At 37.5% G+C, this 13,997-nt stretch overlaps 3 protein-coding genes across 4 annotated transcripts; 1 reads left to right on the top strand and 2 right to left on the bottom strand.

Annotated features, from left to right (window-relative positions):
• Window positions 1-431: 431 nt before the first annotated feature.
• LOC141637922 (protein TIC 20-v, chloroplastic) lies at window positions 432-1,462 on the top strand. The gene has a single exon (XM_074447340.1). The coding sequence runs from the start codon at window positions 568-570 to the stop codon at window positions 1,192-1,194; it is 627 nt and encodes a 208-aa protein (XP_074303441.1). The 5' UTR covers window positions 432-567; the 3' UTR covers window positions 1,195-1,462.
• Window positions 1,463-3,590: 2,128 nt separating this feature from the next.
• LOC141637907 (polyubiquitin-like) lies at window positions 3,591-5,954 on the bottom strand. Its single transcript, XM_074447311.1, has 2 exons — window positions 5,851-5,954; window positions 3,591-5,103 (listed from the first exon to the last, which is right to left on the bottom strand). The coding sequence occupies exon 2, from the start codon at window positions 5,101-5,103 to the stop codon at window positions 3,730-3,732; it is 1,374 nt and encodes a 457-aa protein (XP_074303412.1). The 5' UTR covers window positions 5,851-5,954; the 3' UTR covers window positions 3,591-3,729.
• A 1,444-nt stretch (window positions 5,955-7,398) lies between these two features.
• On the bottom strand, window positions 7,399-13,265 carry LOC141637930 (nudix hydrolase 2-like). Of its 2 annotated transcripts, none has more exons than XM_074447347.1 (9): window positions 13,008-13,265; window positions 10,169-10,314; window positions 9,998-10,063; window positions 9,702-9,839; window positions 9,402-9,479; window positions 9,257-9,307; window positions 9,139-9,173; window positions 8,733-8,841; window positions 7,399-7,855 (listed from the first exon to the last, which is right to left on the bottom strand). In XM_074447347.1, the coding sequence occupies exons 2-9, from the start codon at window positions 10,307-10,309 to the stop codon at window positions 7,643-7,645; spliced, it is 831 nt and encodes a 276-aa protein (XP_074303448.1). In that variant the 5' UTR covers window positions 10,310-10,314; window positions 13,008-13,265; the 3' UTR covers window positions 7,399-7,642. The 2 variants fall into 2 exon arrangements, with proteins under 2 accessions (XP_074303448.1, XP_074303449.1); XM_074447348.1 differs by having other exon boundaries at window positions 10,169-10,309; window positions 13,008-13,135.
• Window positions 13,266-13,997: the final 732 nt, after the last annotated feature.

Raw genomic sequence — 13,997 nt, 5'->3', positions numbered from 1 at the left:
CTCATGAGCGATAACACTCATGATTCGAGTTCAAATCTCGTCAAAATCAAAATCGTTTTTATTACTCCCATTACATGAAAAAAACCTCAACAAATCCGTTACATAACCACAATCTCGCAAACAAATCCGCCACATAACCACAATCCTGCAAACCAAACGAACCCTTAATTCTTTAACACCAATTCCCATTGAAGACGGACACTTTTTGTCACAAGCTGAAGACGGACCAAATGTCGCCATTTTAACTACAAAATGTGACCATTTTAATGATAAATTATTATAGCTTAGGAAATTGTTCAGACAACTTTTTAGGTAAAATGGTTACATTTTCGTCTTAAATGAGTCACATTTTACCCCGTTTTCAACTTGTGACGAAATGTACCCGTCATAAGCAAGACGCTTTGATTCTTTAATAGGCCTTGTTGGCCATGACATACTCACACGAGTAAGAAAGAGTACACGACCGTTGTCTTCTTCAAATTACACCATCATCATCTCATCTACATTCTCCACTCCACTCAAAAATTTGGAAGAAAAAAACTCAAACTTTCTTCCAATTTTCCAACAATGGCAACATCTTACCTACTAATATCACCTTCACCATTAAAATACCTTCCAAAAATCAAATCTTTTCTATCACCCAATTCATCAAAATCACTCACACTCACAGTCACACCCAAAAGACTCAATCTTTGTCAATCAAAGAAGAACAACAACAATAACACTGATTTAGCTGATGCCCCAGATCGTTTAATCTCTGCAGTTTGCTATTTTTACCCTTTTTTTGATGGTATACAGTATGGTAAATACCTAATTACCCAATTTACCCCTTTCCAAATTGCCCTTCAACCCTTAATTCCTGCAATTAAAGCTTTTAAAAGCTTTCCCTTTAATGGGTTTTTGGTATTTTTGACTCTTTATTTTGTTGTTGTTAGAAACCCTAATTTTAGTAGGTATGTTAGGTTTAATACAATGCAAGCTATTGTTCTTGATGTTTTGCTGATATTTCCTGATCTTTTGGAGAGAACTGTGAATCCTACAGGTGGGTTTGGGTTGGATTTGGTGATGAGTTTGGATAGTACTGTGTTTTTGTTCTTGTTGATTAGTTTGATTTACGGTTCGTCGTTGTGTGCTCTTGGACAAGTCCCTAGATTGCCCATTGTTGCTGAAGCTGCTGAGAGGCAAGTCCCTTAGTTTGTATCTTTTCATTTGGTTTCGGGTTTTTCGAGTTTTATGTAGTTATATATGTGCCTGTTTCTGTTTGAATTGTATCAAAGGTTGTATACTTGAAAAGATAATGTTATGGAGTAGAATGGTGTTTTATCTGCTTCTTTTGCATCCTAATTGTATCGAATTTCGTTCATTTGATATGAAAATATTGAGTAGGATGGTATTTTTGAGCAGGAATGTAAAAGATTACACATTTAAATCGAATAATTGAGCTGGAATGTATTATGTTTCACTCCCCTTTTGTTTTTCAACTTTTCTATTTTTTTCGCATTTTGAGGTGTGCGTTCTCACCCATGGACGGTTCTAATGGATGATTCATGTCAGCCGACCCCAAATCATTTTGGGATTAAGGCTCTGATGTTGTTGTTGTTGTAATTGAGCTGGAATGTAGTTCTGTAGTTTCTGTGTTACCGATTGTCTGGCATAATTAACCTGAGATTAGACGGTGAGGGTTGCAGTTGTTCCGTGTACATTCTATTGTGTCTCGAATAAACTTACATAGATGATACATGTGTATGTTTACTTAAATCTTGTTTGTTGACGATATGAGACTGCAAATGTAGCTGGTTGGGATAACGGTAATTGCTGTCGCCTGTCTGTTTAGTGTAGGCTAGTGCCATTAAAATCCTTGAATCTATTTATCGGCGGTTTCTTCTTGAGGTGTGTAGCATAGTTGTGCGGATCATAGAAGATTAACAACATGAGGATGAGTAACAAGGGACATAGGGACTATAAAGTATAAACCAGCAGTTCAGTATTTCTGAACTAGCATATTACGAATATTCGTCTGAGGTTTAGGTTACATCAGAGAAATCGAGAATCTCTGTTATAGTATTATGATAACTGAAGGAAAACTATGATGTAAGAACATCATTAAAAAAGAAAGTTTCCTGGCAGCTAATGCAGGTGTGATAATATTGAAAAATGTATTTAGTTTTTTCGGTCCTGAAATGTCGGAGGAAGTTGAGGGAAGTAGGTTATTTATTATTTTTAAAGGTGGATAGTAGGCTAGATGATGTATCTCTTGGAATTTGAAGTCGACAGTACGCGAAACTTCGCCTGGTATACTGAATCTCATTCATACCAAGGTTATGCATAACTCATAGTTCACTTCAGTTACATTCTTACAGGCGCTATTCTGCTTGAACTACAGACCTTCCGTAGTTCAGGAAGTTCTGTTGTAGAATAAATTGTTGATACCAGAACTTGGTGGTGGAACGAGAGGGGGCTAGCAGGGGCACTCGTCGCCGCATCTAGAAAATGAAAAATTTGAAAATTTTAGTTAAATTTTCGGACTTGTTTGCCCCTGCTGAAATTTCTCGCCCCAACGCTTCATTGACCTGATTATAACAGTCAATATAAGAAAATGATACTCAAAGATATACTGTCAGTATGTTATTTGATTCTTGACTGATATGCCAATACATGTGCGGAAGTCAACCTTCTTCCTGTCACCCAAAGTCAAACAACTAGTTATTGTATGCGACTGTCATATGATACGACAGACAATAAGTGACCACTTCAGAATTAATAGTGATTATTTTATGTTAAAAATGACCATTGTTGAAAAATAGTCACTTTTTTGATAAAATGGGCAGCTTTTATATGGCGCACTATACGGCCGTCCACAACCTTACCACTATGTAAATAACATGGTTACTGAATTCGCTCGGTGCCCTGCGAATCGCGAATTGTTAAAAGCGAATTCTATCATGTTGCTTACCGAAAATACATATAACACACATTCTATGAGAGCGAATCGTGAATTGGCAAGGACGTATTCATAGCGAATTCGGTAACCATCTATCATATAACCGCAAGATCACAATGCTCAAACCATTAGCAAACTTGCAACGAGTAATATACATTAATCTTACTGCTGCTTTCTACTTTTACTCCCTTATTCTCGACATTCCATACCTCGAATGCCCACCCCACGATATCACCTCCATTCTTGCCAAGTATCTGAAATTTTCAGTCTTCAATCACACTCTGTCAACTACCGGTTTAGACGAGGAAATCAACCATGGCATGGACTTAACCATTTGCGTGGTGGATAACCCCTCCATGCACCATTTCTTAACCAAGTCGCGTCCCTCAACGTACACCCATAGACACATCCTATTCCTCCATGTACTTCAAGCTTACTATGACGGTAGGACTCTCCGCCATCTATCCTCTTCAAAAGATCAAGTCATCTTGTTTTCTGACAGCAACCATGGCTTGATTGAAGGCAAGATTCTGGTGCACAACTTTTTTTATGCTTTCGTTTTCTTTCTGTTTCTGACTCGAATAAACTGACACCAGTGGACAACAATACTCGGAAACAAAAACTTGTAGCAGACACTAGGAAGATCAAATTAGGCCTAAAACAAACTTTTTATTATTACTGATATTAAGTTCATAGCATGATATTACAACAATCCTCGTACAACTAAAGGGAAACAAACTAATAATAATAGTAGCGGTGTCAAATCCGATCAACAACACCGCCACTGCTCAGAGACCACCACGAAGACGGAGGACAAGATGGAGGGTTGATTCCTTCTGAATATTGTAATCAGCCAAAGTGCGCCCATCCTCCAACTGCTTCCCTGCAAAGATCAACCTCTGCTGATCTGGGGGAATGCCCTCTTTGTCCTGTATCTTTGTCTTCACATTATCAATAGTATCCGAGCTCTCAACTTCCAAGGTGATGGTCTTCCCTGTTAATGTCTTCACAAATATCTGCATACCACCCCTGAGACGAAGCACCAAATGGAGAGTCGACTCCTTCTGAATATTGTAATCAGCAAGGGTACGCCCGTCTTCCAATTGTTTTCCGGCAAAGATCAACCTCTGCTGATCCGGGGGAATCCCTTCTTTATCCTGGATCTTTGTCTTCACATTGTCAATGGTGTCCGAGCTTTCGACTTCCAAGGTAATAGTTTTCCCAGTTAGAGTCTTCACGAAAATCTGCATACCACCCCTCAAACGGAGCACCAAATGGAGAGTCGACTCTTTCTGAATATTGTAATCAGCAAGGGTACGCCCGTCTTCCAATTGTTTCCCGGCAAAGATCAACCTCTGCTGATCTGGGGGAATGCCCTCTTTGTCCTGTATCTTTGTCTTCACATTATCAATAGTATCAGAGCTCTCGACTTCCAAGGTGATAGTCTTCCCAGTTAGAGTCTTGACGAAAATCTGCATACCACCCCTGAGACGGAGCACCAAATGGAGAGTCGACTCCTTCTGAATGTTGTAATCAGCAAGGGTACGGCCGTCTTCCAATTGCTTACCAGCAAAGATCAACCTTTGCTGGTCCGGTGGAATCCCTTCCTTATCCTGAATTTTCGTCTTTACATTGTCAATAGTATCCGAACTCTCCACCTCCAGAGTGATGGTCTTCCCGGTCAAAGTTTTAACAAATATCTGCATACCACCACGCAGACGAAGGACCAAGTGAAGAGTGGACTCTTTCTGAATATTGTAATCGGCCAAAGTACGGCCATCTTCGAGTTGTTTTCCAGCAAAGATCAATCTCTGCTGGTCTGGAGGAATACCCTCCTTATCCTGAATCTTAGTCTTGACGTTATCAATGGTGTCAGAACTTTCGACCTCCAAAGTAATCGTCTTTCCAGTCAAAGTCTTAACAAATATTTGCATACCACCACGCAGACGAAGGACCAAGTGCAAAGTCGATTCCTTCTGAATGTTATAGTCAGCGAGGGTGTGACCGTCCTCTAGCTGCTTTCCTGCAAAGATAAGTCTTTGCTGGTCTGGAGGAATACCCTCCTTATCCTGAATCTTAGTTTTGACATTGTCAATGGTGTCGGAACTCTCGACCTCGAGAGTAATTGTCTTGCCGGTTAGGGTCTTAACGAAGATTTGCATCTACACAAATATCACAAACACCAATTAGACTCGCGCACCAAAACCACGTATTCTGAGCGTAATTAACAATCTACTCTCTCCGTCTCATTCATTTGTTTATTATTTTAATTGGAAGGTAAACAAATAATCGAGACAGAAAGAGTTCTCTTATTTGAGTAGATCAACCACAGCATAAACCCTAACATGTAATTCAGCATGTTAATCTTTACTTATTTCATCAAAATCATCATGTGAATCACTAATTACATCTATTTATTTAAAATCATTGTGTAAACTATTCTGAGGGTAATTACAATCTACTCCCTCTATCGCATTCATTTGTTTATTATTTTAATTAAAGGTAAACAAATAATCGAGACGGAAAGAGTGCTCTTTTTTTAGTAAATCAATCACAGCATAAACCCTAACATGTAATTCAGCATGTTAATCTTTACTTATTTCATCAAAATCATCATGTGAATCACTATATTGATTGCGACAAAATTAAGACAACAATTATAAAATTACAGCAAGAAACCAAACCCTAATTTATAACAAAATAAGATGAGATGCGATAATTAAGACATGATTAGGGTTGAATTAAGCAATTAACTAGGGTTTCATGTCAAAATCAAATCAATGATTACATCGCGGAGATTATTGAACTCGAATACCGGAAACAATCATCAAATCAAATCAAAGTAGAAATTAAATTAGAAATCAATGAAACGATGAAATTGGAAGAGAAAGAGAGGAGATAATTAATACCTTGAAAAAGAGGATTGAAGAGAAGTGAGATTATGTAAAATTAGGGATTGTTGAAGAACAATTGGGGAAGAACAGTTGAATTGAATTGATTGTATGATGAATGAAAGGGGTTGAAGAAGGCGGGTATATATAGTGATTGTTGGACCGACTTAATTGTTGAGAAACTATTAGGTTTAGGAAATTGAGTATTTTGTTTTCCTTAATTTGTTTTTCCTTAATAACTAAGGGATACATTCATTGGTTTTTGGAAGCTTCTAGGTCCAACCATGACTCATGGATGAGGGATTTCGGATTCACGCGTATGTAAAAAAGCATAACCCTATAACATATAACATATTTTTAGATATTGCTAACGACATCAAGTACTTAAATAAGATCATTGTATAAGGTACAATATAATTTATAAACACGAAGATGTAAGGTGAACTGATCATTTTATAGGAGAATCGATTTTGTGAACATAAGTTGTAGTGTTGTAATTGGATGATATGGAATTTCAAGGGGTTGGAATGAAGTTGTAATCCATTTCAATGTGTGGTTAGGGTATTTTAAAACCGAGTTTCATAAATGATGATGGATTACAAGTTCATCTCAACCTCTTAGAATCCATAACCCTACTACCCAGTCCCCCCTAAGATTCAAACTACGTTCTCCAATGCTTTATTATTATCATTCATTCCATGATTGAAGTATTGAACCAAACAATTACAAACAAGTATGAGATTTTAAAAACCATACCTAGATGGCATCATATCTCATTCCATTTTATTCTTATGTTTTGCACCAAACGACCCCTAATTGTAAGGTTGTAAGGAGTAAATCATTGCGTGAGGAGCGGGTTTACCTTGTCCGTTAAAAAAAATGAACTAATGCTTTATGAATGCATTTGTTTTAAGTACCAAAGTTGGTTGGTGTGAGTGGTAAGGGCTTTCATCTTTTAAACAAGTTGTAAGTGGTTCGATTTCGGACTCTTGCGAATAAAAGTACCTTGGAGTTACAAGATCGGTTTCATACTCTAACACACCCCCTCTTTTGTTCACAGTGGCTCTGATATTATGTCAAGAAACCACCTCAGCCAAAAATCTTAAACTAATCATTTTTAGTTATCACCTTGAAGTATCATGATCATCTCAAAAAGTATTGCCATGATCATCTCAAAAAGTTTCGCTGTCGAACCTTCACTCAGTTCAACTCATTTTCATATTATAATTTACATAAACAAAATTCGTGTTCCTCTCACAATAAGGCAAGTGGGAGGACAAGTGGGGGGAAATAGAGCACCCCATGGATAGTGCGAGTTATACAAATATCGCCTTGAAAGCGAAACCAAGGTCATCAAAGGCTTCCACCGATGGCATACTAATGAAGCTGTCGATTTGACGTTTGTATTTTCGGAGAATATCTGCTGACAGTAATTTTCAGATCTCTTGCAAAGAACCCAATTCACTCCCGTAGAAAAAAAAAAAAAAAAAAAAAAAAAAAAAAAAGCTAAATTCTAAGGTATTGACAATGTAATACAAGATGAGAAATTCTGGATACAGTCGACGAGGCACAACGAAAACATTACTTGGTTTCTAAGAGTAAGCTTTCATATTTATGAGAAATTTCACCCTCCTTTGCACAACTTTTGTGTATTGGTTAGGATGTACGATTATGTGGTACATGAGTAAATGTGTACATCGTGTACTCGAGATTTGTTCTTATGAGATAAGCAAGACAAAATAAATACCGATAAATGAAGGACCAATCGATTGACATGAAAATGAGACGGGAAGATCCCAGCTTCGGTTTTTCAGAGTTTGTTCATGGTAGCGGGAATTGATGGATTCAAATCTTTAGTGTTCATATAAAAGTAAGCCGCTTTGTTGTCGAAGGAGGATGATACAGAAACTGGTGTAAAGCCAGTATATTCCTTGTCCAACTTGGCAAGACACAGATCAACAATGTGCTTGGAAAGACCAGATTTCTGGGATGGTTGAGCTGCAAATTCGTCAATCGGCATCCACTGCAGGGAAAAGAGGGATTTATTTGAGCTACTTCATTGAATTTGGCAGTGAAAAAACACACAGTAACTATCTAAAAACAGGACTTCAAGATAAAATTAAGACTACACTCTACACCACATCAGAGACTCACGGCTAGCAGTTCGAGTCAAGTAGAATTCAAAGACATGCCAGTTTGTTCATCAACGACAAAAAGGGCTCCCGCAAACTGCGAGGTAAATTGGTAATGGTGTCGGATGTACGCAACCTTATCCTTGTGTATGCACTACAAAGACATTGTTTCCGAATTTCAAACAAAATGAAAATTGCGTCGAGACAATAATCACAATAAAAAAGAAGTGTCCCTAATTTAGTAAGTCATTTTTGATTAATTTCGTCACATAATCCAAAAAGAAGTATTGTAGAGCTGGCCATCAACACGGGCCGACCCGGCCTGTTATTTTAGGCAACTTGGCCCAGGTCAAGCATATCTCATCCCATCCCGCCCCGCCCTTGGCCCGCCATTTTAGCAAAAAAATAAAAATAAAAAATGGTAAGGCCCGCCCTTGGCCCAGGTCAAGCATATCTCATCCCATCCCGGCCCGACCAAGCCCGCCCCCGGCATGGCCCAGGTCTGACGAGGAGAGCTCAGCCCGCCCCCTGGCCAGCCCGGCCCCAGTACAGGTGTAGAAGGGAGTATAAAAGGGTGGCTCCAAAATCATCAGACAAATAACTTAAGTTGGAGCAATTTAAAATTTTAAATCATCATCTCTGTGGCCATTCCTGCTACCAAAAATCTCATTTGTACACAAAAGTACAAAACTATGTGACAAACTTTGTAAACAGAGGTACAAAAAAACATTAGACAAGCGGGATAAAATTATCTATCAATTTTATTACCTCGGCTGCCTCGATTTCAGAATCTTGCTTCTGAATATTGAAAGAAAGAGGGTGCAAGAAGCACAAAAAGAATAAATCTGACTTGTCATTGAATGACTTGTGGGTTTGCCTGTGAAGATAGCCATACAAGCGAAACTTAGTGCTCAGATTCGACATAATTCTAACAGATTCCGTCTCAAGTCTCAGTTTTACAAAAATAAAAGCATACTGTATTTACAACTCTGTCAAACAGGGTTTTTTTACCACAAGCTAAATCAAACTCCGGATGTTTTATCGCAGAAACAAATTCAGTAAGGGTTTATTTGTTTTTCCATAAGAAACGAAAGAGGCAGAAGTCAAATACTAAAATTCAAAAGCCGGGAACGATGCTATATGTAAAAGTTCTTGAAAAAGGTATAAACATTACCTGAATGCTACTACCTCGACAAATTCTGCATCAATCTGAAGAGTTACACATGTATTAGCAAAATTTAGTAACTTCTGTTTGATATTACGGGGATGAATATAAATAAGATAGCACTTACTCCGGTCTCTTCTTTAACTTCTCTAACTGCCGCCACACATAAATCCTCTCCCTGAATGTTCATCAATCCAACAGAGATTAACAACATGCCTAATACGGGTAATACGACATCGAATTTGGTGGCACAAAGACCTTTAGCACTTTACCTCGTCAACGACACCAGTAGGGACCTTCCAGATGCCAGTTCCTCGTAACCTGCCACTATTTTCTTGTACTACAAGCAGCTGGAAAAAGAAAAGATATCATAGATTGGTCGCACCACCACATCGCATTTGTAACGAAACGGCCGAGATCAGGCCATTATAATCGAATCCAAGATCAAATCTCAAATCAAAAGTTAATACCATGTTTGATGCTGCTATATCATAAATCCTTGTATAGCGAAAGGAAATAAAACAGAACCAGGGAAAGGGGCAGTGATGAAAAACAGGTATAAAAACAAGTACCTCTCGTTTCTCCGTTAAGACAATAGCACCGATTCCAACACGATGTGAGGCGTTTGCAGGGATAGTACAGATAGTTTCAGGAATCCAGTAAACTAGCATTAAATAGTCACGTTCTGCATGATGGTACCAAAATCCCTCCTATTATCAATATAACAGGATTAACAAACGAAATCTACACGTCAAACAATATATTCATCAGAACTATCCTTCATAAACTTTGAAAATTGATATAACATGTAGAACTTCTGGAATTAGGTGATTCTAGTCTAGTTCTTATTCTGTAACACGCAATTTACCTTGACCGCAATTTCAATAAGGTGTGCAAGACCAATAGGCAACTTTAACCACACACCTTTCTTTCCCTGCCAATGTAGAACGCAAATACACATTAGCAACAGAAGTATAATACTAGAAAATATAGCACAAGAGCGACTTCTTTTCCACGGAAAATGGATGTAGTCAACTACCTCTTGCTTCCATCGGGACATAGAGGCTCTAAGTGCATCGAAAAAGAAATTTGTGTCCATAGTCTCCTTCAAATCTACAATGACACCTCCAAAGTCGTCATTGACGGCGGGAAGCACCGGGATACCATTCTCCGTACCCATCTGAGCTGCAAAGGGGAAGGGTCAAAATTCTCGCAGGGATCAAAAGAATATGGCATGGCTACGAAACTAGAGAAAAGTTGTTTTTGAGTTCCATTCAAGTAGGAAAACAAATAACCATGTTAACTCAATAAGACAATAACTTAAAAGTCTAAGTCTTTGTCAGAAAATTCAGCGGATGCTCCTAGTCTACGAACAAGTTGATTTAAAATCTCTCGAACAACAACAACAACATCAAAGCCTTAATCCCAAAATGATTTGGGGTCGGCTGACATGAATCATCTTTTAGAACCGTCAATGGGTGAAGCACACCTCAAAATGCGAAAATATAGAAAAGAAAAAATGAAAAACAAAAAGGGAGTGAAACATAATACAAAAGAAGGTAAACTTAAGGTTTTAAAATCTCTTGAACATAGAAAAAAAATTAATTAAAGAAGAAATATTCCACTCCATTAATCCTACCCTTCCCTTCTCGAATATTAATATCCAAACAGTATATACATGCATTATCTCTCTAGACATACGGTATATGCTAACATATGTCATATGCACAAAGTACCATGGTTACTGAATTCGCTCGGTGCCCTACGAATCGCGAATTGTTAAAAGCGAATTCTATTATGTTGCTTACTGAAAATACATATAACACACATTCTATAAGAGCGAATTGCGAATTGGTAAGGACGTATTCATAGCGAATTCGGTAACCATAGCACAAACAAAACCAATCCTAGAAAGATCAGTCATGAATCTGGTATTTCTATACCCTGTAGCTTACTTCTATACCGCTGTATGACCTGTATCCGATGATTCTGCAGAATCGTACAAATTACTAACACCACAATTATAAGAGCTCTCCACAGTTTAGTCTAGATTATATAGATGCACATGAAACTATTAAGGCGTACCAGGTCATACGATATACACCCATTGACCCAAGTCCTCCCTCAAGTCAAAAGTAAAAGGTATGTCATTTGAACTTTTGACCAAGGAACTGCCGAAAGTGATTTTAGTTTACAATTCAACCATTTAATCACGAAAAACTAGCCGATGTCAGGCCATGAGGCCAATCATCGGATTGCATATAATTCATTATTAATGTAAAAAATCAAAAATCCCAAGCCACGAGATTTTCAGGCACTTTTTGACAAGTCCGACTCCCTCTCAGCATAAACAACTACCAAAAATTGTCATGTTTGTTGAAATACTACAACCAAATAGTATACTCCGTATCTTTTACTTGCTCCGTCTCACAATTATATTCTTACTTTTCAAAATACGTGAAAGCATAGAGCAAATGTTGGGAAATAAGAAACAAGGAACAGAATGGGAAGGGAATGGAATGGTCAAGAACCTAGAAAATAAAGTGTTTGTGGTCAATGCCCAAAATTTGACTTTTACTCGGAATTGACTGGTGGTATTACTGTATTCGGCACTAAATAAAATAAAATAATGTGGTAGCATAGCATTCAAAGTAGTGACGGAGCCCGGATTTGCCAAGATTTGCCATTAGGGGGTGATAAGTTTCAGCGGACACGAACGAGTAATGCTATAAGGTAAAACTGAAAAAATATAGAAAATTTAACATAAAGTTTCGAATTTTTCATACTCCAGCGGGGCAAGCGCCTCAGCTAGCCCCCCGTCTCCACCACTAATTCCAAGCACCTCCAGCAAATTCAGCCAACTATTGATCACACATCGAAATTAATGCTCAATTCAATTGAATGTGTTGATCACTCAAAACAATGGCTAATTTTACCCAAAACCCATGTTCATTGAATCATTGTACACTTTCCCAAATCGAATTTTACACCGGACTTCCGTTGTTAAAACTTAAAAGCAGAATGGTTTTCCGTGTCAAATGAGGCACGAGACCAGTACAATACAAGGAAGATTCGAACCTACGACCTGTTATCCCAACTAACTCTATCTCAAATCATTAAACTAAGACATTTTCAGCCGTTAAAACAGATTGTTGTATCAAAAGACAATTGATTGAACACGCTATTAAAATACAAGACAAAGTCATCTAATGCATTAACAACGACAAAACATTCAACTGTTCAACATGGCCATTAATAAATCATACTCCTCGTTCCCGATAATTTGTTTAACTTTGATTACAATACCGCTTATAAAAAATAAAATAAAAAGTAAACAAATGAATAAAACGGAGGGTATAAGCGTCAAATATCCACCTACGTTCTAAGCCTTTACTAGAAAAACTACGCTAAGTGCTAACATCACAATTAATTACCTAGTAATATTCGAGGTAACTTTTCCTCCTTCCGTCTCGGTCAATTATTATCCTTACTATTTTAGGAATGTATTAAATGTGCAATTTGATAATTCACACTCTTGGTACAGTTGTCATTTAATAATTGACATCCCCTCTTTTTTTGGTCTTTGTTCTAAATTGAAGAACAACAATTGACCGACACGGAAAAAAGTATAATATTAAAACGGTTTTTCTAGACCGTGTCTAGTGAAAATGCGTTAATTGTAATATGTACTGGTATGTATTAAAAACGAGATTCTAGCTCCATTGAAGAGAGGGGGTTGGAGGTATTAAAATAGCACAATATAAAAATAAAATACTCGTTACGTCCTAATTATTTGTTTATTTTATTAAAGAAAACGTAAACAAATGATTAAAACGGAACGACAAATAAATGAAGAAATTAAGACAGAAGATAAGTACCTGTGATACGGAGTAGGAGACCCGGAAAAGTAATTATCAAACAGGGAAACTATAGTGATTAGAGATAGAGTGAATAAATAAAGGGATTTAGAGAGAGGGTGGAAGTTGAATTCAAAGCATATCTATGTTGAGTGATCCGATCATTGTTATATAGACAGATCAGGTAGGCCTGGTAAACGGGTTACTCGTATCGGGTGCAGAACAGGTGCGGAATTGATCAGTTCAGGCCAAGTCATTTGGAGTTTTCAAAAGGATTAGATCGGGTTGGTTTAGATTATTTCCAGGTATGTTATTATTAAATTAATTATGAGTAATGGCTGGTGTGTAATAATTAACATTTGGATCCGGTTATATTTGTTCGGCTGAATTTAGTTGTCAGCTCGGTCATTCAGTTGTCAGCTCGGTCATTCAGGCAAACATAGGGGTGCTAACGAGCCGAACCGAGCCCGAGCTTGGCTTTGCTTGGCTTGTGCTCAAAAACCAAAACTCGATCTCGAGCTTACCCGAGCTTGTAAAAATGTGCTCGCTATCAAGCTTCCGAGCTTTAACGCGAGCTCGAGCCAAATTCGAGCTCAAATCGAGCCTATATAATGGTTAGTTTTGATTTTTTTTTGGGATATTCTACGGTGTACCCTCGAGTTTTTCGGTTTTCTATGGTGTACCCCTAGATTTTTGAAATTATATGGTGTACCCCTGAACTCTATATATTAGTCTATACCATGACCTTATTTATTGTCTTTGATATGTTATTTTCTTAATTGTTCTATTAAATCGTTTATTTACCATTCCAATTACTCGATAACCTACTCATTCCCCTACTACTAAGAGAATAAAAATTCTCAAAAAATTTCCCTCCAAACTCCATCTACTTATATAAGGAAAGAATAAGATTTTCCTATTAAACTATTATCATTCTTTTAAAGCATAATTTTTTCATTAAATTCTCATTTATAATTATAATCCCCCTACTGCTAAGAGAATAAAAATTAT

Source organism: Silene latifolia, unplaced genomic scaffold, assembly GCF_048544455.1.
Source record: "Silene latifolia isolate original U9 population unplaced genomic scaffold, ASM4854445v1 scaffold_158, whole genome shotgun sequence".
NCBI lineage: Eukaryota > Viridiplantae > Streptophyta > Magnoliopsida > Caryophyllales > Caryophyllaceae > Silene > Silene latifolia.
Note: the sequence above shows the minus strand (reverse complement) of the source record. Positions and strands in the feature narration are given on the sequence as shown.